Below are 24,397 nucleotides of genomic sequence, written 5' to 3' on the forward strand. Positions count from 1 at the left end.
CCGGGTACCAGATTGCCTGGGAAAGGGAATGGGTTGGGCGCAGGAGTGGAAGCAGAGGCCAACGAGGGGTCAGACAAGTAAAAGGAGCCACAGCTGGGGGGTGGGGTTTGGGGTGAGGGCTGAAGGGGGAGTGGGAGCCCAGTAGCGGACAGAGGTGAGGGCCAGGAGCCAGATCAGGAGCCGCTGGGATGGCAGTGGAGGCATGTGGGGACAGAACCGGCGTCTTCTCCCGCTGCCTTCCCAATGTCTGGCCCAGGGCCTAAGGGAGGGCAGCCTTGAACCTCTGTTCAAGAACCGAGGCAGGAGTAGGCGGGAGCCTGTGCAGAGACGCGGATGCAGGGATGGTCTCACTGTTGGGGAGAAAGATGGTGGGCTGGCCATGTCCCCGAGAGGGCCCAGGGCCACCCAGGGCTCACCTGCCTCCTCTCTTCCCCAGGTCGTTCTCCGGGGGGTCAACAGCCCCGGCCCCATGGTAGTCATTGCCCTGGTGCTTCCCAACTACAAGGAGTTTCGGGGAGTGGGGCCCAGGCGGGGGTGGGCAGGGAGGGAAGGGTGGGGGATGGGGGGGGGAGGCTAGAAACCTGCCCTCCCCACAAGGCCCGACAAACCTCCCCACTGGGGCTGAGGTCCCAGGACGCTGCCACAGCCCTGGAAAGGGGCAGCTCAGACCCTTCACAAGAGCAGCCTTGGAGTGGGGGGAGCCAACACGTAGAGGAGAAGGGTCCTCAGCCCCTCCAAACGTGCCCCCCCATCTCTACCCACCACATCCACAGTTCCCCTCCCACTCTAGTTCAGGGCCAGGCACCATCAAGTGGCTGTCCCCAGAGAAGGCAGCCTAAGGGTCCTCTCAATTTCATGACCTTTAGCCCTGCCTAGGAGTCCCCTTCCTCACCCTCCTGGAGGTCTCCCTGGCACCAACCCTGGCTCCTCCCCAGGCCTCTTTTGGGTTTGGTGGATTCACAGTCCACAGGAGGGGACTCAGTCAAGACCACAGTGAGTCATGTGGAAGGGAACCTGGGAGCTACAGCCCATCTCGTGACCAAGGTTTTCTCAAGGCTTGGACCAGCGACCGGAAGAACCAGTGTCCACCACCTGTCGGGGTGTCCAGACCTGAACTACGTGGGCGACTTCATCTTTTCCTCTCTCACATCAATCCAGAGCACACGTGGGAGTCCTTGGCTGCCTGGCTGGGCAGAGCCAACAGTGCTGGACACCCATAGCATCCCTGTGCTGACCCCTGTCTCTTCGCCTTCCCAGAGTCAATCAGGTAAGCTGGGACCCGGCGTCCCTGGGGCTTCCCATCACCCCACTCTCCCTCCCTATCCCATCCGTGATGAACTTTGATGTTCCTCGGGTCAGCCAGGATGGGTGCCCTCAGGTATGGCTCTTTCCTTCGCTTGCCCTCTCTCTGGCTTATACCTCTAGTAACTAACCGACCTGTGCATTCGTTCCCTCACTCAGTCAGCTATTCACTTAACCATTAAGTAAGAGTTTACTGAATCCCGACCCAGGGCCATGCCTGTCTGTGCTGTGGAGAAGCTGCCCTCAGGGAGCCCTTGGTTTGATGAAGACAGGAGTCACACATGTGAAAAGGTTAAATATCAACACAAGATAATGTATAATTAATAACAAACCAGGAGGGACTCAGAGCTATAAAAATCAGAGGAGAGAAGACACGTATTGTATGATTCCACTTACATTCAGTACCTAGAACAGGCAAATGCATAGAGACAGAAAGTAGAATTGTGGTTGCCAGAGACTGGGGGAGGAGAGAATGGGGAGTTATTGTTATTTAATGGGTACGTAGTTTCTGTTTCGGATGATGAAAAAGTCCTGGAAATAGATGGTGGTGATGGTTATACAATATTGTGAATGAACTTAATGCCACTGAACTATACACTTAAAAATGGTTAAAATGATAAATTTTATGTTATGCCTATTTACCACAATAAAAAAATTTTTTTTTTTTAACCAGAGGTGAGAGGGATGTGAAGCCTGAACAGGTGTCCAGACACAGGACTCCTGAGTTTTTAACAGGGGAATGTTGGTGCAGGGCGATTGAGAACAAGAGCACAGGTGTGGAGATGGGGATGCACGGACATGATACACATCAGGGCTGGAGAGGAGGGTGGTAGGGTTGAGTACGTCGGGGAGGGGTGTGCAGATTGTGGCTGGGTCCAGGGCCATGGCCTCATCAATCTCTTCCCGTAGTCTACACTTCAGTGGGACCTTGCCCCACACGACGGTCCCAACATTCCTAGGGGCCTTGAAGAAGAGAGCTTGGGAAGTCCTTCCTGTTGTCTGCCAACCAGAGTTCATGTCTGGCGTGGCAAATACAGAATGAGGTACCCCTTCGGAGCCCCAGCCTTCATTTAAAGGCAAAGACATTTGAAAAAGGCTTAGACACGAACAAGAGTGATGGTGATGAGGAGGGGTGGGACAAAGGGGGACTCGGGGGAAAGAGGCTTCAAACCCAAACCAATCCTCAACCTGATTTCCCCAGAGTCATCTCACACGTGGCCCTGCATTTACCCAGAAAATTATGAACCAATCAGCAGGCAGTCCCGAGGGGCAGAAAGCGCTGGCTGCTTTAATGAGTGAGCCCCCTCCCTACCCCGGGGCCTCTCTGGCTGCCTTTGCTGCCTAACTAGTCTGGGTGAGGGAGGTGTCCCCAGTGCCTCTTGCATGTGTGGGACTCGAGGCCAGGGGTCCAGCAATGGCAGGATGCTTGCTGAAAGTCACCCGGCACCATGGCAATTGGGCCAGGTTGAGAACTCACTGGCAGCCGGCAGAGGTGCCCAGGTGCCAGCAGTGAGAGGACGGGGGCAGGCTTCTGTGGTACAGGTGGGGAGATGGGGAGAGTGGGCAGAGCCCTACTTGGAAGGGGCACCAGTCAGCAGCTCACACAGACCCCTGCCCTGTCCCCTCTCCAAGCATCAGTCCCCTCATTTCAGCTGAGCGGGTGGCGGTTGGACTAGGTTATTTCTAGGACCTGTCTCTCTGACATCTTGGGATGCTGTGATGTCCCACCAGTTGCCCACCATGACAAAACACTCTGGGCAGGGATTTGAGGGCCTAGCAGACCTGGGTTTGACCCATCTTCTGTGACTTACTGGCTGTGTGACCTTTGGCAAGCTTCTTAATTTCTCCAATTCCTGATTCCTACCTTATTAGGCTCTTAGGAGAACTTACTGGGATAACCTGTGCAAAATGTGCAAGTCCAAGGTGGAAGCTAAATGGATTCAGACACTTTCAGAGCTGCCCCTCCCCTGGTGCCAATGCCCCTTCTGAGGCCAGCCTCACCATTGCTCTTGTTACATTTGGCTACAAGTAATATAAACCCCAACTCACATGGACTTAAACTCTAAGGATATTTGCTGTGGCACATTGGGAGGGGTCCCCATGAAGATGCTACCAGAATTGGTTGATGCCTGGGCTCAGCAGCATCCACAAGGACTCAGGACCTTTCCAACACCCCTGGATTGCCATCTTCAGCTGGCTAAGAGTTCAGGGGCAAAATGTTCCTAGCACCCCCCCAGCAGACATGACCAAGACCAGAGGAAGAGAGAGCCTCCCCTTCCCACAAGTGTGTTTTTTGTTTTTTTTAATAAATGTATGTATTTATTTATTTTTGGCTGCGTTGGGTCTTTGTTGCTGCGTGCGGGCTTTCTCTAGTTGAGGCGAGCGCGGGCTACTCTTCGTTGCGTTGCGCGGGCTTCTCATTACGGTGGCTTCTTGTTGCAGAGCATGAGCTCTAGGCGCACAGGCTTCAGTAGTTGTGGCTTGCGGGCTCTAGAGCTCAGGCTCAGTAATTGTGGCGCACGGGCTTAGTTGCTCCACGGCATGTGGGATCTTCCGGGACCAGGGCTCGAACCCGTGTCCCCTGCATTGGCAGGAGTATTCTTAACCACTGCACCACCAGGGAAGTCCCACAGATGGTTTTTATGAGGAGCTGGAAACCTCCCCTCCAGCTGCCCTTCAGCAGACTCCCTCCTCTCATCTTTTTTGCCAGAATTTGATCACATGCACTTGTTGACCTGGCCCAGCCTGTGGGACCCAACATAGGGTGGGACTCTGGAGTCACTCCTGCCCTGCACCCTGTACTCTTGAGGGGAGCCATTGCCCAACAGGTGGCTCTTGTTGTCCTGGCCTCCTACAGAGCTGATAGAGCTCCTGGCTGATGAAACACAAGCAGTGGTGAAATAAGCTGTCTGTGCCCACTCTCATCTCCTTGCTCAGCCCCCACAGCAGTCTGTACCCAAGTTCTCATGGGCTCCTGTCCATCCCATAGACCTTGCTGGCATCTTCTCTTGCCCGGACCATTGCAGCAGCCTCCACTAGGAGACTCCCATCCCATCCACCCTGTGACAAGTGGCCAGGGTGACCCCCTGCCCAGGATTAGGTCCTACCCCTGGACTCCTTGTCCCTACGATGGACAGGACAAAGCCCTCACTGTCAGCCAGATACACAAGGACCTGTCCCCTCCAGCCTCCTGGCTCACTGCCCCAGTTCACCCAGGCGTTCCCTAGCTCCACTGGATGACTGGCTGTTCACACCCATGCTGTCCTCTGTCACCTCCCAGTCTTTGCCTCTGCCGTACTCTGAGCCTGGAATGCCCTTCTTTCTTCTTCCTTCTTACCTACTGCACGATCCCTAAGGTCCTCCCCTCCCCAGGTTGGAAGTCATAGCTTTCCCTTCAGACATTCAGCTTCCACATCCCACAACTTGCTTAGGCCTCTGCATGGATCATAGGGATGTGTGTGTGTGTGTGTGTGTGTGTGTGTGTGTGTGTGTGTGGGGTGTGTCCTATCCTCTTGCAAGACAATGAGCTCCAGAGAGGAGCAGGGTCTGGCTCTAGCTCTCCCATATGCCCTGCTGAACCCCAGAGGCCACTAGCATGGGGAAGCTGCCAACCAGCATTTGCTGAGTTTAGTTGAATTGAACTTGCACCTTCATAGCAAAACATCCACTGTCTCCTTCCACTCTCAAAACAGGCTTTCAAAGCATGGAGCATAAGATGTTTTCTCACCGGACAATGACAAAACCAGGTCCCAGAGAGGCAAAAGGACTTGCTGAAGGTCACACAGCAAGGTTGAGGCAAACCTGGGCCCAGAGCCTAGGTGACCTAGCCACGCAGCATCAGCCGCCCCAGCAGCTACTCTTCCCAGGATGGCCACCACTACATCTGGGTAGAGCAGGCAGCAGCAGGTGTGGGTGTGGGTGTAGGTGTGGGTGGGCCCTGGGGAAATGGGAGGAGGGGCCATAGGTCCATGTAATAATGAAGGCTCTGTCCCCAGAGAAGGCAGGTCTGCCTCAGTGGCTGGGGGTTAATGGCTTTGCTGAAGATCAGAGCTGAAGGTTAATCACATTCCTTATTGCACAGCCTGCCAGGGTCTTTCCCATAAGCATCTGTGGGGAGTGGCTTCCCCGCTCACGGTGCTCCTACACACACACATGCCACCAGCACCTTCGCCAGGTCCCTGGCATCAGACTCTGAAGGTGGTTTAACCTTGATTCCTTGCCCCACCCCATACACACATGAGAGAGGCTGACCCTCCCTCCCCAATTCTAGGTCTCAAGGGCTCTTTCCTCAGGGACTTATCTGGGAAACCATTCAGGAAAGGAGCTGTCCTTCCTAGGCAGGCAGACACTGTTTCTTGCTTTGTAGACTCCATTTAGACACATTAATAGGCCCCAGAGAGGACGGCCAGTGTCCATTAAACACCCCTCTTCCTGGGTGGGAGCAAGGGATGGGGTGGAGGGGGCTGTCACAGGTCCTCCTTGAGTGCCCTAGTGTCTGGCAGATGGTCCAGGCTGTGTCGATGCCCCTTGGGGATTCAGGAGAATGGGGTGGCTCTGGGAAGAGCCTGGTTTAGGGATAAATCCTGAAAGGCCATTCCCAGGCACCACAGAACCCAGAGAAGCTTCTCTGGCCTGGCCTCGTGGCCAAGTGGCTGTCCCTGAGCTGCCACCAGAGCCTGCTCTCAAGAACACTCCCATCACCCCAGTCACTGTCCCTGTATTCAGGGCCCCCTAGCCTCAGAGTGACTGCAGCTCATCTCCCCAGGGGCAGGGGCAGATACAGCTGGGCCACAGGCTGGGCCTGGGAGAACAGGAGCAGACACATTAGTGTGACAGGCATCAGGGCCCTGCCACGGCGGGGGGAGTGCACCCACACTGATATTTCGCGATCCTGCATCAATAACTCCTGGAGCTGGCTGTGCCTTTGTGCTGACCTTTTCGAGTGATGACTGATTCCCGCAGGGGAGCAGGAGGTGGGAGCGGCTGCCACTGTTGCTGACAGCCCCTGGCTGGGGGCAGAGGCAAGGCAGCCACTTGGAGAGTCTGTGCCAATGACCCCCAGCCCCTGCCTGTGTTGGGACCATGCAGGGCTGCCTGCTGGGTGTCACAGGTTGATGCCCCCAAGTCCCATTCCTCACTCACTACCTTCTGGCCTTTGCAGGTGCCGGACCTCCTTCCCCTGGAGTCCTTCCTCATTCTAGGTGTCCACACATGCCAGGCTTGATGCCACCTCCACATTTTTGCTTAGGCTGTTTTCCCACCCAGAATAACATCCTCCCTCCCATCAGTCTGCCAGATCTTCCCTCAGAGGCTTCCTCTGGTCCTGCTTCCTCCAAGATGGCTTTTCTGATCACCCACGGGAGTGTCTCAGATAGTCCCTTGTTTAGGGGCTATAATTATGTTGCCTTATTTTGTTGTTTAAATATCACCCACATGTGTGCTCCAGCTGCTGGCTTAGCACGCCATCGAGTCCCCCAGATCCCCTATTGAAGACCTGCCGTGGCTCCTGCGAGGGGCTGGGAAACCCGTGCAGGGAAGAGAAGGGCTGGTGACAAGGGCAGAGGTCTCGTCTAATTTGGCATCTATGACACCACCAGCCATGGGTGGGAACGCTGGTGCAACTCTTTAGGAAAACAGTTTACCCAGGATGAATCAAGTACCTTAAAATATGCATGTCCTTTAACTCAGCAATTCTATTTTGGGTACTTGAACTAAGGAAACAATTTGAGATACAGAGCTATGTATCAAAGAACATTCAATGCAGTGTTATTGAACAAGTGGGAAGGGAGAAACCAGGACACTTGGACGTGACAGAATATCCTGCAGCTACTAAAGCTGGGTAATTAGTGTTACTTAGGACTCTGAATATGCTTAGATTTTAATGGTAAATGAAAAAGGCAGGATGTTAGGATGACAGTTATATGCAAAATAGGCATAGGGAAAAAACCAGAAAGAAACACACAATCTTATGAACAGTTGTCTTTAGTGTAAGAATTTAGGTGAGTTGTTTTTTTTCATCTTTCTACTTTTCTCTTTTTTCCAAAGTTTCTTCATGAAGTGTGTATTTATTGCTTTTATAATCGGGACAAACATCCGTGACATATATAGACATGCACACCACCAAATATCTGGACATCCTTTGATTTGGGAGAAGCTGTGGTCTCACCACCTTCTCCCACCTTTTCAGCTGTCCAAACCTGGGGGACCCCCAGAGCTGCCCCTGTGGAATCAGTCCTTCCTCTTCCAAGGCCACCAGCTTCTCAGAGGACACAGCCCTGGTGCTGGAGTACTACTCCTCGTCTTCAAGTAAGTGACCCTCGTTGCCATGTCAGGGCCGCCACACACCAGGACACGTGTATGGAAGGGTGTTCAGACCATCCTGCCTCTGTCTCCTGTGGGGGTGGGTGAGGGGTCCCGAGGCAGCCTCCCCATGTGTGCAGACAGGTTGGGGAGCCCCTGGCTGGCTTCCTTGTCCCAGTGACAACACTGGGATATGAGACAGAACACGTGGGCCCTATTCCCATACTAGACCCTCGTATTATTACACCACCACCCGGTCCACAGTACCTTTCAGGGAGGGGAGGAGCCCTCGGAGCTCACAGTGGGAGCTTTGTGCGGAGACAGGAGTCAGAGACCAGCTGACCCACAGTCCTAGTTCCACACCATAAGAGTGAAGCCCCCAAAGGACAGAGACAAGGGAGAGCTATATAAACACCCAGAGACACAGAATATGTTTAGAGTTGGTCTTGAACTCAGGAAGCCCTGAAGAGCAGTGGAGGAAGAGGAGATTTTTGCAGGGAAAGGCCAGGAGGCAGGGAACAGGTGGGCGGTGAGGGATGGGAGAATTAGATGTCAGCTACCAAAGGATGGGCCCCGTTGGGACCTCAGACACTGGGATCCAAGAAGCTTGGGCTGGGGGCTTTGATGGGAATCCCAGCCCGTCCTCCCTCCACAGTGAAAGGCAGTGAACCATGGACCCTCAACAAGCCCCTGGGTATCTCCGTGTTGCCGCTAAAGAGCCGTTTGTACCGCAAGATGCTGACAGGGAAGGGCCTGAATGGGCTGCGTGTGGAGAAGCTCCCCATCACCGTGAGTACCCACCACAGTCCCCTAGACAGGGTCCATGGCAGATCCACCCGGTCCCACCCCTCCCCAACCTGCTCCACCTTGCCCCCGCAAACAGAGGCAGATCTGGCTTCTCCAGCAGCTTCCACCAGAGCCCGCACCAGGGAATCTGACCACTGTCAGGTGTGAGGAGTACCCCCAACACCAAAACTCAGTCTTACTCCCGGGCTTGTGATGAAATTGCCCCCAGACAACTTGCGAGAAGCACAGGGAGGCCCTAGGGGATAGCAGCAAGAGTTCAGACTTTTAACCAGCCAGACCTGGGTTCAAACCCTGACTTGTCCTAGTCCTCACTGTAGAACCTGGGGCAAGTTACTTAACCTCTCTGAACCTTAGAATGCCCATCTCTAAAATAGGAACAGCATGACGTACATTATTTCTCTGCATAGTGAGAGAGTCTAGAGCCAGACGGTCTGGTTCTGCTACTTATCAGCTTACATGACCATGGAAAACTTACTCGGTCTCAGTGACTTAGTTTCCCTGTGTGTAAAATGGGTTCATAGTAATAGTACTTTTCTCATATGGTTGCTATGAGGTTTTTTGGAGGAAATACCTGTAAAGCACTTAGAACAGAATACGTTCCCAATAAGAATCAACGTGTTATTATGATCATTGTCTATTTCTATGCCACCTTTTTCCCTAAACTACTCTGGCCATCCTGACATAATAGACCTCAACAAATTGGAGCTTCCCCACTCTGCCAGGAGGCAAGTCTTAAGGAGCCAGTCAGCTCTCCTGTGGAGTTGGGAAGGGTAGTACAGAAGCAGTGAGGGTGAGCAGAGGTGGGAGACCAGCTACCGCCTCCCTCCCACTCTCTGGGCATGGCGTCCAGCAGGTACCTCCCGGGGGAATCTGAAACAATGGGCAGAGCAGAGGCAGAAGCTGCCTGCCCTGGCCAGTGCGGCCGACTCTCCCCTTCTCCGCCTCCAGGACACCAGGCTGAAAACCATAAATGGTGAGGTCCCCACGGTGGATCTCTCCTTCCAGCTGCTTTCCTCTGAGGTAAGACTGTGGGTCAGGGGAAGCTCAGGGCCCGGCAGCCATGTGTCAGCTCTTGTAGCCTCTCCGTGGGTTCCAACCTGCTTTTCAATCGCTGGCCTTATTCAGGGGCTGGGGCCAGGGGCTTTTAGAAGGATAGGGCTGCTGCTTTGGATGGAAATTTCTGAGGGTAATTTAAGGTTTGAAAAAACTGAGATTAGGAAGAGAGAGTTGAGAACAGAGGGCCACTCAGACCTGGGCAAGTCAGCCTCTAACTCAGCCCAAGCCAAGCCTGGCTTACTGGGATCAAGATTCTACAAGCATGAACTGGATATTAGCTTCTCTTGCTGTGTAACAAACTACCACAGACTTAGTGGCTTAAAACAACACCCACTTATGAGCTCACACTTCTGTAGGTAGGCAATGCAATACAGCAAGGCTGAAATCAAGATACTGGCAGGGTTCTGTTCCTATCTGGAGGCTCTGGGGAAGGGCGTGCTTCCAGGCTCCCTTAGGTTGCCATCAGAATCCAGTTCCCTGCAGTTGTAGGGCTGAGGTCCCTGTTTCCTTGCTGGCTGTCAGCCGGGGGGCCTCTCTCAGCTCCTGAAGGCCGCCCACATTCCTTCTCACAATGCCTCGTCCATCTTTAAGCCAGCAGGCATATCAAATCCCCCTCACACTGCAAAGCTCTCTGACTTTCTCCTCTGTCAGCAGCCAGAGAAAACACTGCTTTTAAAGGGGCTCATGTGATTAGGTCAGGCTCACTCTGATAAAGTTCCCATCTTAAGGTCAACTGTGTCATGCTAACATAATCACAGGAGTGAAAGCTCATCATATTCACAGGTTTCAGGGATTAGGGTGTGGAATCTTGTAGGCTCATTTTTGGGATCCTGCCCACCACAGCTGGGTTGCCCCAAGTTGAAAGTCCCCAGGGACTGAGCCCTGCCTGATGGATGGGATCACTTCCTCTATCAGCTATACCTGGGCTCTGAAGTCCAGCTTGGACTCGGGTCATTTGGCTCCAGTGCACCTGACAGGCTGGAATTTTCCCACTTTTTTCTCTGTGGTGCTGAGAGGGGCGTGAAGCAGGGATGTGGGCAGTTGAGGACCATGACCCCCTGGAAATGCTTGCAGGGGCTGATGTCTTGATCAGCCCACTCCTGCTAGCTTCCCACGCCAGGAAAAATAGCCACCAGCTCTGGGGTAATACTCGGCCCTGTGACCTTACCTGTGAAGAATGCGGGGAGTTCCTTGTTGGAGGGTCTGAGAGGTCGATCTGGGAAGGTACCCACCCAAAACTGTCTCCCCGCAAGGCCTCTCGTGAGCGCTTGAAACCTCCCATTAACACTCCCTGCTGTGGAATGTTCCACATGGCCCCGTAGAGACTCCTCTAATGCTTGGTGAGAGAGAGTTTGTTAGATACAACCTGACATCCACACCACCACCATCACCACCAAACCAGGTACAGGATGGAGAAGTTACTGAGAGGGGAGGGGACACAGAGGGAGCAAAAGACCCCAAGAAAGGGGAAGCAGGGATCCCAGATGTCACAGATTGGAGCTCAACCCTCCATGGCTCTTCTCAGGGTCTAGAGTCTGTCAGTGGCCACTGCCAGCCCCTTCCTCACCTCCCCCTGCCTCCTACACCTTCGCTGGGGCACGTGTGTCCTGAGAACCGAAAGAAGCGTCAAGTGCCGCTGGTCAGGGCACTGGGGGACCCAGGCAGGCAACAGGCAGGTGGGCAGGACACTTCCCCCAGTTGCCCAGGGGCTGGGCACAAAGGTCTCAGTGATGAATTATTCACTGGAGCTGGGCTAAGTGCAGAATTAATCCCTTTCCTTCCAGCTGGTGGCTTCACTAAATTATCCCTCCAAGTCATGCGGGAAAATGCTGCCGAATTCATTTAGCTGCTGAGTGTTTTGATCTGGGCCTTGTGATTTTAGCTTCCCCTTCCCCCAGCCCCCTGCCCCTGGAGGCGGGTAAAAAAACCTTTCAGTAGTGGATTTCCGAGAAGAAAGGAAAAGAAAGGGGATCAAGATTGAGTGTGTACCAGGAAAATAGTACTGGAGGAAATTCAAACTCTGCAGCCAAGAATTCACACACATACACAGTTCTATACATACAGAGTCTCACACAATCACATTTGAATACCCACACACAGACAATCACATATGCAAAGACATGCAACACAACCATACACATCCCTCTGCAAGAGTGCACACATTTAATGCATATATACGTGCTCCCACACCCGAGCAAACTGACACACAGACGTTTTCACACCCGCATTGGCACACACAGAAGAGAAGTCTTTTTGTGGTTAAACTGTTTCTTGGTGAAACTATCTGAGAACTGGCCAATAACTGACTCACTTTGATTCTAGAAGCTTGAAGTCCAATTTGGGGGCCTTAACATGAAAAGCTAAGATGGACTTGGCATAATCTTACAGCCATGGTACCCGGTCATTCATTCTTTTATCCCACATATATCTGTTGAGGACTAGAGTTTTGGCTGCCCTTCTGGACTGCAGTGAGGAGAGGGAGAGGCCGGCAGCCGTGGAGCCCGTCTGCTTGAACTTGCCCTCAGGCGTGGACATGGCTCTCTGCTGCTGTCTGAGCCCTTTTGTCATCCTCCTCCCTATGTGGAGGTGGGAGAGTGTTGATGAACAGATCAGATGGCGCTGCATCTACAGCGTGTCCCCAGCTGCATTCCTCACCATCGGCTTCTCTGTAATACCACCGCCGTGCTCCGTGCAACGGCAAATCTTTGCTGAGCACCTGGCTGTGGAGCAGGTACCGTCCTGGGTTTAGGAATCTTCCACTGAAAAAGATGAGAAAAAGGCCCTGTCTTCATAAGACTTGCATTCTTGGAGAGCAGGGAGTGTGGACCAGATAAGAGCAAATCAATTCATGAGTAGATATCAGCTCATGATATGAGGCCTGATGAAACTCAAACGAGGTTACACGATAGGGAGTGCTCAGACAGGCTCTTTGGATGTGATGTGCTCTCTGAGTAAGGTTACCAGCCAAGCCGCTGTAACAGAGAAGACCAGGTTCCTTCCATCTTATTGTCTCACCTAAGGTGTTGGCCACCAATTCATGGTGAGAGGCACCCAGCTTTCATCTCTGCATTCCAGCCCGTGGGAAGGAAGCACCAGACCTAGGACCAGAACTATCGATTCTTCCACTGTTTAAATCAAACACTGCTCAAAGCCCCAAGAGCCACTGCCTGAAGCCTGGAGATCTTAGAGTCCTGTGGATACTCCATCTGCGGTGGGGTTTGTGATAATGGGCCTCTCAGGGCCCCTCGTCCACCTGGCTAACAGCACCATCTTAGGGGCAACTCCTTGCTCATAGACAGCTGTACTACAGAGAGGAAATGCTTCAGAACAAATGAATATGCCTGTCCTATTTGGGTACCTCCCACTTGAGGACACAGCCTCTTTCCTGAGAGCCTTCATGTCCTGGAGGTTTGGGCACAGGCCATCCTGGTTAACTGACATTTTGGGGAACACAGTTTCCCCACACCCACTGCTTCCATATCACCCATTCTCAGAGCTCCAGGAATGAGAACATTGTGGAATTTCCAAATAGGCAGAGACCACAGAGATGTCTCTCCACAGCCCACCCGGGACAGAAATCTCCTTGATGTCATCCACCACGGGTGGTCATCCCAGCCTCTCCTTTTGCTCTGCCATGTCAAGGGGCAGTTCACTACCTCTAGAAGCAGCCCATCCCATGGTTCAGTGCCTACAGCTGATAGAAATGCTCACCCCACATTGAGCCCACCCTACCTCCAGGGGCTCTCCCTCTGCCCCAAGCTCCTGACTCTGCCCTCTGGGGCTGCAGTGCAACCCCTGCAAGCCTCCTTCCAGCACGCTGGCAGGCAGACTAGCAGTCACAGTGAATGGCAAGAAGGAGTGGTTTCCTGGTTTGGGATATTGTGCTTGAAGCTGGTTCTGCTGGTGATGGGTTGAGTTTTTCCCTCTGATGGAACTTCTCTGTGGACACCTGCTGCTCAGAGTGTTCTGCCTTAAGCTAGGGTCGTGTGTGTAGATGAGTACATACATGTGTAACTACATATAGCTACAAAAAACTAGAAAAACACAGACATCTGTGTATACACAGAAAACTTCCCTTTATTCCCTGTTCAGTGGGAGTTCACCTTGGAGGTCCATTAGCCTCTGAGAACCCATGAGCCTATGACTACTCCATATATACATACACGAATAAACCCTTAGTCCCCTCCATTCACCCTCTGATCTTGGCCTCTTCTCTTTGAAGAGTGTGATCTGGTCCCCCAGGAGTCTATGATTCTCCAGGCTAAGCAGTCTGCCTCTTTTAATGAACTGGTTTCAAGATCCCACAGCATCCTGGGTGCCCTCCGGCTTGCAGACAACTTCTTTGAAGTGAGACAACTGACCGGGTTTCCTAGGCTGACTATTGTGGATTAGAGCCTGGTTTGCACGCAGTAGGTGCTCATTGTGTCGAATCCTGCCTCCTTGCCTGGAAATGTGTCTCCCCATGAGGTGGGACAAGCCCATGCTGTCATCTGGGTGTTCAGCAACAGGTGCCCTCTTGGGGCTGGGGTTTGGGATCCAGGGTCTTGCCCAGGCAGCGTGCCAGGGCACCAGGCAGAGGCAGAGCCTCTCAGATGATCAGCCCCCTCTCCTTAGCCCACAGACTTGAGAGATGCTGGAGGATTCAAAACCCACTGCTTCTTTGGATTTGGCACAGACAGCGTGCCTTTAAGGAGAGGATGAGGTGGCCCCTGCTATCCCCCACTGAGGGAAGGGGCGGCTCCCACAGCCCCATCTGACCTTCCGGGAGGGTGGGGTGCAGGCAGGTCTTTGATGCCGTGTAAAAGGCTGCCCCAGTGTTTTTATTCAAACCACTCTCTCTGGAGACCAGCCCGGAGTGGGGACAAGTGGCTGTTTAGCAAATGTGGAGTGGAGGGCAGGGGACAGGCAGAAACATGCTGACTTCTGATGAATTCTTATGGATTTTTGGAAAGCCACACTTGTCAGGCCTGGGCTGGTCTTCGGAGAAGCCCCAGCACAAGCCGTCCTCCATTTCCTCAGCAAGCCCAGCTGCCCAGAAGGCCCAGTGTCCAGGGTGGCACAGCAGCCTCCTCAGCTGCTTCTATCCTCTGGGAGATTCTGTTCCACCCCCAAGACTCCAGCTCTGAAAACACGACCGTAAGGATAATGATGAATCCAGAGAAAAATACCCTTTCCCCTCTTTCAACCTCACAACATCCCTGCCTGTCTTCCCTGCCCTACACACAGGCCCCCAACCTCACCCTGCACCCCCTCCCTCCCTGTCCTCCCCCTCTCCCAGGCCACATGGCAGGAGACAGAGGAAAAGACCTATCCCTCCCCAGCTCACAGGTACCCTTTTCCCCACCTGCTCAGACTCTAGGCCCAACTCAGAGATCATCCCATACGACCCAAGGAAGCTGGGGACAGGTGAGCGAGAGGGGAGAGCCCATGCTTTTCCGGGGCCAGCCTGGCCCTTGGCTCACAGATGCTCAGCGTTGGGTCAGGGCTCCCCATCCCACCATAAGAGGCTCTTGCCTGCTTTTCACAATGCCTGAACCCCTCCCAGCAGCTCCATGCTCCCCCAACAGTCTCTTGGTTATGGTGCAACTCCCCCCCATGCTCCCCACTTCAGGGAGGGCATTTGACACTCCCTCCAACACACAGGGTTTTACAGACTCTGCTTGCTCACTTCTTGTGACAGGGACCTCATTTCCTCTCAGGAAGCCCTCTCCAGCCTCTATCAGCTCCCTCATAGACCTCTTCCTCCCATCTCTCTCCAGTTGCCTCCCCCAATCCCGCCTTTTCCTTCCTGAGACTGGCTCCAGAGAAGTCAGCACCCATGCCCAGGTCGGCCCTGTTGCTGTTTGCAAACTAGTTGTGTCATCTCCAGCCTGACCAACTCTCCCTCTGACTGCTCTTTGTCACACTGGGTTTCTGCTTCTCATCCTCCTGGTTGTCTCATCTTGACAACACTCGTCTTAAAGTGTCCCCCCCGCCCCCCGCCAAAACTGTGGAGCTGGATCAGTATTGGTGGGTAAAATAGGACTATCATCCTTTTCCTGCAAACACATTCTCCCCTTTGGTGCAGCCAAAGTCTATCATTCGCTTTATTCCTAACCAAGGTTGTGGGGTCCATTTAGAGCCTGGGAGTCCTGTCTGGTATGTGAGCCACTGTCAGGTGGCACACCTTCACCTTGAACCTCTGCTGCTCTATTTTGACTCAGCTTCTTGGTCTCAGCGTATTGTCTGGGCTTGAGATCACTCTGGACCCTGATTCCATCATGCGTCACACATTCACAGCCCCACCTCCACCCCTACTCCAAGCTCCGGGTCATCTGTGCACGTAGTTAGGACATTTTGCTGCAATGTGCACTAAAGAGCGTGCATCCTTGGATCTGGGTTTGAATGCTGGATCTTCCACATGATCTTAGCCACCGTGAGTTTTACTTTTCTATCCATAGAAAGGGGTTGTGATCCCTACCAGCCAGAAATGTAGTGAAAATTGAATAAGGGAGCGTGTGTAAGTGCCCAGCAAAGGTTCTTGCAGACACTCAGTAAAGGGAGCGCTTACGACTGTTCACCCAAGTTGCTGACAAACATGCTGAACTCATCAGGGATGACGACAGAGCTCCAGGGGGAGGGGAATGACAGAGCCCTGCTAATCCATCACTCGGCGCCCGCCCCTCATGACAGCTGCTCCACCAGATTCACATCCGTAAGGACATCAGGAGGCCTTGTCAAGTGCTGAAGATAAACGTCACCAGCACCACATTTGGTCTCACAGCAATTTTTCAGAGAATGAAGAAATGGAGAAGAGACAGACAATCATCTCTCTAGAGGCCAGAGCCCTGAGCTGACAGCTAGAGAGGAGATAGAGGAAATGAAGACCTGCTTCTTGGCCTGTGAGCTCCCAGGCCAGGGTGGGCAGGAATGGACCCAGAGCCATACTGCAGGCTCATCCTGAATGCCTCACCAACCACCCTGTGTTGCCTTGAGAATGTGAGCTTGTGACTCCCAGATGGAGTGGATTGAGTCAGGATGCAGGGATGACTAAGGAGCTGGACATTCGGGCCTTCCCCTGGCCTGCTCTGCTCTCCACATGAGCCGGATGCATAGCTGATGTGTTGAAGAAGGGGGAAGAGAGGAAGTAAGACAGGGCAGAAGCTTCCAGACCAGACTTCTCAGAAAGTGGGGGTTGCTCTTGGGTTTTTTCCCATCTCAAAGCCAGACGACCACAGCCTTAGACCTCTTTTTAGCCAAACCGTGTGCACCCTTGGTCCAGCCAAGGTCGTTCAGGCATGAATTCATCGACCATTTGTTAGATCCTTAACCTGTGCCGAGCAGTAAAGCACCCCAAAAGAATCATCACTGTTCGTCTTGCTAAGGGTTCTAGTTGATGTAGTTGCATTGTCTGGGGAAGAGTCACAGAGAAGCATGGTTTGCACTCTGCCTCAAAGAGTGGCTTGGAAATAGGCAAGGCAAGGGTGCCTCTGGCAGAGGGAACCACAGGTGCAAAGCCATGGAAACACGACAGCGTCTGGAGTGCATGGGACATGAGGAAGCTGTTGTGGGCGGTGAGACTGGAGGGTTAGACGGGGCCTAGATTCTGGAGGGCCTGAACGCCAGGATACAGGGTATAGACTTCGTCATAGAGTAATAGGAAGCTAAGGAAGATCTTTGAGCAGCAGTAGGATGTGATCTGACCTATACGTTGGAAGGGCCTCTCTAGATATGAATAGGGGGAACCCAAGGGAGAAGATTAAGTGCAGAAAGACCAGGTTTCAGGCTAACAAGAGTGAGCCCACAGCCTATCCACTGAGCCACAGGCAGGGCTCTAGTTAATACTAAAATCCCTGCCAGAGTGGTTGTGAATCTGCCTGCCAATGCAGGGGACACGGGTTCGACCCCCTGGTCGAGGAAGATCCCACATGCCGCGGAGCAACTAAGCTTCTGTGCCACAACTACTGAGCCTGTGCTCTAGAGCCTGCGAGCCACAGCTACTGAAGCCCACGCACCTAGAGCCCGCGCTTCGCAAGAAGAGAAGCCACCGCAATGAGAAGCCTGTGCACCGCATCAAAGCGTAGCTCCCACTCCCGCAACTAGAGAAAGCCCGCGCGCAGCAACGAAGACCCAGACCAGCCATAAATAAATAAATAAATAGACAGATAGATAGATAGATAGATAGATAAAAGAATGGTACCTATGTCCAAAAATAAATAAATAAATAAATAAAATCCCTGCCAGTATTTTAAAAAAATCTTTATCACTGGCTCCCCTCCTCCGACGCCACAACTTGTTTTTAGATTAACCCTCTGACACCATTTTCTGGAGACTGAATCATGGCCCCAGTGAGGATTAACACTTGGGCCCTTCTTGGCTGGCAGACAGACTCAGAGCTTCAAACCCCACCGCAGCTGCAAGACCACACGGTTTGTCATAAATGAGGCCTAGGATATGCAGGGGAGGCAGCAAACCCCCTTGGAGGGACCCGTTGAAACTCCTTCAGCTGAAGAGATAAGAACCTACAACTGCAGCCACAGGAAATGACAAAGCAGCGACTGATGGGGGGATCCGCTGCACAGGGCTTATTATGGCACTTGCCAGCGGGCGAGACACCCTTATCAGCGAGAAAATTGCATCAGGCCTCCTGAATTACTAGCGATTGGAAGCAGATTTCTTGGGACGCACTTTGTTAGATACCTAATGAGCAGGATACAGGCGGGCAGAGCCCAAAGCCAGCGGGGCGGGGGACAAATGTCTTTGTTAAACAGAATTTGTCAGTTTCCGCTCCAGGCTCCCTGGGGAGGGTTCAGGGCCAGCTAATTGAATTAAGAGCCTGTGCGCTCCAGCAAGAAGGCTCAGGGCGGGGCGAGAGGCAGGCAGGCCGCAAGACGGGCGCTTTCAGCACCGAGGACAGCAGCTGCAACTCGGCTAGTCTGTAATTGCCAGGGCAGGCTGGAACAGTTGCATTTTGCATGATCAGGGACCTAGGGGATGGACTGGGTAGGAGGGAGGCAGAAGATATTAGAGGAGGAGGGGGAAACAGGTGACCCAAGAATCCTCGAGCCTGTTATGCTATTGGCCTGGTCTGGCTCAACAGACCCTCTGCAGGCAACGGCGAGGGCTGAGAAGGAAGAAGGGGTGTCTCCTCCCCACCATGCCCTCATGTGGTGTGGGACAGCTGCAGCAGGACAAGGAACAGTGGGCTGGGCGCTGAGTCTGAGCCAGTGCGCGGTCGTGCATCACTTTGAGCTTTCAAAGTAGGTCTCCTAATTACAGTCCTAATGAAGCAGGATGTGCTGTAGCCACGGAGCGACAGAGTGAGGGGCCACTTGTCAGCCCCAAGCTGCCTCCGCAGGCAGGGCAAAGCCTGCCAAATAGAAAAGCAAATAAGCAGGCTTGTGGGGTGAGCCAGAAGCCTCCTCCCCCGCCTGGAGGAAGGCGGGAGAGCAAGGCAAAGCCTGGGCCCGAATACGGAAGAGCTAGTCCCCAGAGGTCCCCGCTCTTTCCATCCCCATTTTAGCATTGTTTCTCCCCCATTCTCCACCCTGACCCACCGCTTCCAGCAGCCCGGCTCCTCCCTGTAGTCTCAGACAAGGTCCCTCCCATGAGGAGCAAGGAGAGGGGGGCACAAGCCCCTCCCCAAAATGTAGGCAGACTGAAGCTGATGAGCCTGGACAGGTAATGTAAGGGAACAATAGAGAGAATTTAAGCACTATGTGAGGCACTGTGGTCCTCCTGGGACCCCTTACCTCACATGACTAGAACAACTGCCTCTGACCTTCCCTTTGGGGTCTGCATTATGTGCAAGTGTAAAGATTTTTCTATAAAAGTCACCCACCCATCTTACCCCAAGCCCCAGCCTGGGGTGGATCCTGGCAAAGTTCACTGGGAGACCTGCAGGGGTGAGGGCTGGGGAGGTACTCTCGTGAGGCAGCTGTGGAAGCAGGTATAAGCCAGAGCCAGCCATGGAGAGGGCAGAGCAGGACCACTGAGTCTGGCAGAAGCTACAGGAAGAGCAGCTGGGGGTCAGGAGTGGGTGGGATGGGCAGAATAGACTGAAGTCCATAGATACACTGCCTTGCCTTTCCTCCTTCTTGGAACAACACCCCTGCCCACCAGAGACTCATGGGGTGGTCTGGACTGAGGGGTCCGTCTCATTTTTATTTCATCTTTGTGATGAAATTAAATGAATTATACATAATAAATTTCAGAACCCACATAAAATTAGTGAGTGCCCAGTTCTGATCAGAGACCCAGTAAGTGTCAGCTCTGGGTCACTGAGCTGACCCACTTGGTACTGGGGCCATGCAGGGTGGATGTCAGGGTGACAGGCTGTGGAGGAAGAGACTCTCTCAGCAGCGTGTCCCTGCTTTCAGAACTGATGAGGGCGCCTCTGGAGACCCTCTCCCTTGATTTCATTACTTCTGCTTCCTCCCCTAACTGGATTAGATGGCAGTCTATGAAATCCAGGGCATCAAGATTGGCTTTCTGCCTGGAAATGAGGAGAAATGTCATTACAGGTACTGAATCAGCATCTCACCCCAGCCCCAGGGGCCACCTGGTCAATGGCGAGTCGGTCTTTGCCTTGGCTACTTATTTCTTCCTTCCCTCTCTCCTACATCCATCCACCCACCCATCCATCTAATATACATTCTGTAGCTTTTCTGCTACAGCCAATCGTGTTCAGCTGTTCTGAACAGGAGACAGATGTGGTGCTTTTTCTTATCTAAAACACACAGACAACTAGAAAACCCCAAACCATCTGACTGAGATGCTGTACAGAGGGCATGTTCAGTGGGGAGCCTCCGAATGAATGAAAGCTACTGAGAGGAGCAGGTGAGAGAGACAGCCAGGTCTAATACCCAGGGACAAAACAGCCCCAGAAGTCTTGGTTATAAAGTGCAGTCAGTGCCAAAGTCAGCCTCAGAGTCATCCAAAGCTTCACTCTTCCCACCCCAAGAGTCTTTATATAGCAGCTTTCTCCTGGTACCTATTTGATTGGTAGAGGGAGACAGGGATGAGGCCCAGACTGGATTGGATACCTCTGTAGTTGTATGAATGTCCCTTAATCTATTGATGCAAGACTGAAAATGCTTCTTGTTAATGAATTTCTGCACACCAAATTTATTTTTAAAGGATCCTAGAGGTAAACGGAAGGGTCTTTGTCCTGATTCATCTGGTTCATAGGTGTGGTTTTTCATATAGAGCATCCACTTAAAGGGAGGCCCACCTGCACTCATTCTCTCTGTTTGTTCAGGGTCAGACACTTGGGCACTTCTAACCCTGAGCACATCTGTCTTTGTTGGCACTGTGCCCATTGTTCTATTTGCTTCTTTCTAGCACAACACTCTAGACAGTGGAATATTTGTCTACTGTGTGGCCAAGACAGGATTCCAACAGCTGATGTAGAGTGGAAGCGGGTCATCTTTGAGGTCCCTACAAACCTGAGTCTGCATGATTCTTTGAACAATGGGCACGTTTTGGGGGCTAACCATGGATTTCCAACAGAGCTTTCAAATAACCTCTTATACTCAGAGGGAGTGTAAGACATGTCCCTAAGCCCGAGGAACTTAAAGTTTTGTCAGAAAAACAACAATGGCAAATAAGCCTGGAATTAGAGGACAGTGTGAGAGCAGAGAGAGCCAGCTGCTGGACTGGGAGAACCCGGAAAAGCTTTGAGCAAGTGTGGGTGGAGGCCCTGAAGGCTTCCTGGAAGGGCTGGTATTTGATTGGGGTTAAATTCTAAAGAAGCAGAGATGAGAGTGGCAGTCATGTCAAGAGAGGACGAAGAGAATTAGGAAAAAGAACATGGATGGAGAAAGAGGCCCATCAGAGTAGAGGGAGAAGAGACACTGTTTAACGGGTGAGAGGATGAGAGGATGACAAGGAGATGGAATGGAAAGCAAGTCTACACAGCAAAGGGTGTCAAAGGAGCATGGAGATTTTCGAATCTGTTGTTACTGCACCAAGGGTGGGAGTCATAGATGGCACGGTTTGTTTATTCTTTCAACAAATATTTCTTGAGTACCTACAGTGAGGCAGACACTAGGGATAAATGAGTTCCCAGCTTACCGGTAATTTGCATTCGAGCGTGGAGAGTGGGGAAGCAAGGCAGACAGTCAACAAGTAAACACATTTTTTGGAAACGAATTTTCTGGTAGAGCAAGCACTGTGAACACAGTAAAATGGGATAATGTGAATACAGTATATTGGAGGAGGGGTTACTCTAAGTGGGGTGGGCCTCTATCTCAAGGGCACGGCCTCTCTGAGATCACATCTGGGCTGAGACCTGAATGATGAGAAGGGGACAGGCATGTAAAGACCCGTGAGGCTCTCTGGGTAGAGAGAACAGCAGATCAAAAGGCCCTGAGGCAGGAAAGAGCTCGGCTTGTTGGAGGAAAGGCGAGGACAGTGTGGTTAGAGCACAGTGAGCAAGGGAGCAGGTGGTGGGAGGTAGACAGGGCCCAGGCAGGCAGGGCCTCCTGAGCCACGAGGAGGAGAGGCTTGGGGGGTGTAGAAAGAAGGCACAGAGCAATGTCTCTGCACCTTCTCTTCCCAGAGGCCGGAAAACTTCTTGACACCAAACAACAGCAAAGTTCTGCCCATCCTGGACCCCAAGATCTTGGACGAGAAGCTGGGTACCATCCGTGAGTCCTGGTCCAAGGCCACAGTGAGCTCCACAATTGGCTCCAACACATCCACTTCCCAGGAAGCAGAGGAAGAGCCTCAGGTGCCCAAGATGTCCCGAGCAATGGGGAGTGTCTCCCCTCCAGGGCCAGGAGGGCCAGAGTGGGGATGGGGCCTGGAGAAGGGGCTTGCCTGCCACCGGTGAGCTGTTCACTCCTTGGGTGGCGAGTGGACCTTCCCTTTAGGCACACTCTGTATATGAGTCACCCTAAACTGGTGGAAGGTGTGGAGTCTTCATCTTACAGAGTTTCTTCACCTTTGAATGGAACTCTCAGGTGATTTCTTTCAAAACAACCCCTGCAACACTTGTAAGACTGGGTTCCTCTGACTCAAGTAGCCATCGACTAAGAACTTCCCCGAGAGCTTGTCCTCTGGGTAGTGGGAAGCCCCGGAAAGATTAGTTTTAACTTTTGAAAGAGGAAAGTAGGACTCAAAGCAAAGAGGATATTGTCTTTGGTCACAGAGTCTCTACCCTTGATTGTGGGAGTTGGTCTGGCTTCTCGTTACCAGTTGACAAGATGCTGGGAGAGGGATGGTGCAGGCAGCCAGCCGAGGTGATGCCTTAATTTGTTGAGGGCTCAGTGCTGAGTCCTAGCCCCTTGATGCAGAAAGCTCCAGGACAGGCCACCAGAAAGACAGTCCGGTCAAAGGCTCCAACGGAAGTCCTGTCCCAACCACCATGGGTGAATTCATAAGTGACTTCCTCCCTTCTTCCACAGCAGATCCCACGGGGAACGCTGCTCCGGAAGATCCTGAGAAAAGGCCGGAGCCAAGGCCACCGACCCATAGGGAAGCCCTGGGCCTCCTCCTCCCAGGACCTGACCCTCTCCACTGACAGCCTTCGCATCTTCCCCTGGCACTTCTGCACCTTCCTGGAACATGTCCCATAGGAAGAATAGGAAAGGTGCTGTCTGCTGGATGTGCCCAGGATGCTCCCACATGGAACGTCCCTGCCCACCCCAAGGGGGACCCTCCCTGGCAGGTCCAGAGCACTCTGAGGCCATTTTCTACTCTCATTCCTCTCACCTCTGCCCCTCGGGAAGGCGGATCCCGGGCCTGACCTGCCAGCTCAGCCATCAGTTGGGTTGAAAATAAAGATTCAGACCTGCCATTGGAGACTTTGGGCAGCATGAATAAACCCAATGCCTGCTGCCTCCACAGCCCGGCCTCATGATGCCCCTCTTGTGCCTCTGAGCAGAGGTAGTGCAGGGGAGAAAGAAGGAGGGGGAAAGGCCAGGGAAGGAAGGAAAAGGGAAGGCGCCATGGAAGGGGAAAGACAGACGGGAAGGAAGGGGAAAGTCGAAGGCCTCCCTCCCTGGTCACAACCCTGCAGAGAGCTCAGGGCTCTCTCCTCCCCTCACCCCTCCAGCTCCGGGAGCCTCCCCTGGGATGCCGAGCCAGCCAAGCCTCAGGCATCACCCAGAGAGGCCCTCACCTCACCTCCAGATGCAGACCTCACACTACCCCGGGGAGTAGGATGAGCCTCTCATCTCAGCCACTGGGTGCTGGACCCAAGGGAGCAGTATGGGCCCCACTCCTGGTACCGTGCACGGCAGGCCTTCTCTGGTTTGGAATCCAGTGAACATTTCTGCTTGGCAAAGGATCCAAGGTCTGAGTGGAGGTCAGTGAGTCTCAGGGTCTGGATTATTTGAGCGAAATTAGAGATGACTTAATATTATATATTTGCTTGGGGAGGTAAGATGTAGAAAGGGTTGGAATCGGCTGAGTTGGAATCTTCATTCTGCTTATAAAATGCGATGGTGATACTGTTGATGGTGAGAATGGGGGAAAGAAGGAGAAAAAAGCAGAGCTGAGGGAGAAGGGCCTTGACATATAGGATGCATCCAATAGGTGAGCAATTCAAACAATATATATACTTTTCATATCCTTTAATATTTAAAGCATAATAACTCGGGTAGTAGGCCAGCTAGTGTGGATCTTCTCTAAAGGATTAAACCACGGAGATGGAACTAGACTGCCTTTGAGAAGTCAAGATTACCCATGAGGAAGAACCGTTTTTGAGCAAGGGGTTGAGTCAACAGAGGGCAGGGGGAGAAATAAGTGGCCCAAGGGCACTAAGACAGGATCTGGGGAGGCTCTGAGTATGAACAAGGGGGCTCAAGGCTGCCCTTTACCCTGTCAGAGACGCTGTGAGTTGTGTCTGTATGGAGAACTAATTCAAGCATGCCCTCTCTGGGTATCACCCCAGCACTCCCACTGGTCCCTCTACCCTCCCCTTGCTGGGCACCTGGCAAGGTCACAA

The 24,397-nt window shown here is 52.8% G+C and overlaps 1 protein-coding gene across 1 annotated transcript in view; it reads left to right on the plus strand.

Annotated features, from left to right (window-relative positions):
• CCDC33 (coiled-coil domain containing 33) overlaps nucleotides 1-24,397 on the plus strand; it is a 117,696-nt gene that overhangs the window by 48,181 nt on the left and 45,118 nt on the right. The window contains exons 7-11 of the mRNA XM_007446714.1: nucleotides 437-534; nucleotides 7,490-7,608; nucleotides 8,258-8,391; nucleotides 9,358-9,429; nucleotides 22,007-22,177. Coding sequence (XP_007446776.1) covers nucleotides 437-534; nucleotides 7,490-7,608; nucleotides 8,258-8,391; nucleotides 9,358-9,429; nucleotides 22,007-22,177 — 594 coding nt within the window. The remainder of the gene's footprint in view (nucleotides 1-436; nucleotides 535-7,489; nucleotides 7,609-8,257; nucleotides 8,392-9,357; nucleotides 9,430-22,006; nucleotides 22,178-24,397) is intronic.

Source organism: Lipotes vexillifer, unplaced genomic scaffold (genome assembly GCF_000442215.2).
Source record: "Lipotes vexillifer unplaced genomic scaffold, Lipotes_vexillifer_v1.1 scaffold242, whole genome shotgun sequence".
Lineage (NCBI taxonomy): Eukaryota > Metazoa > Chordata > Mammalia > Artiodactyla > Lipotidae > Lipotes > Lipotes vexillifer.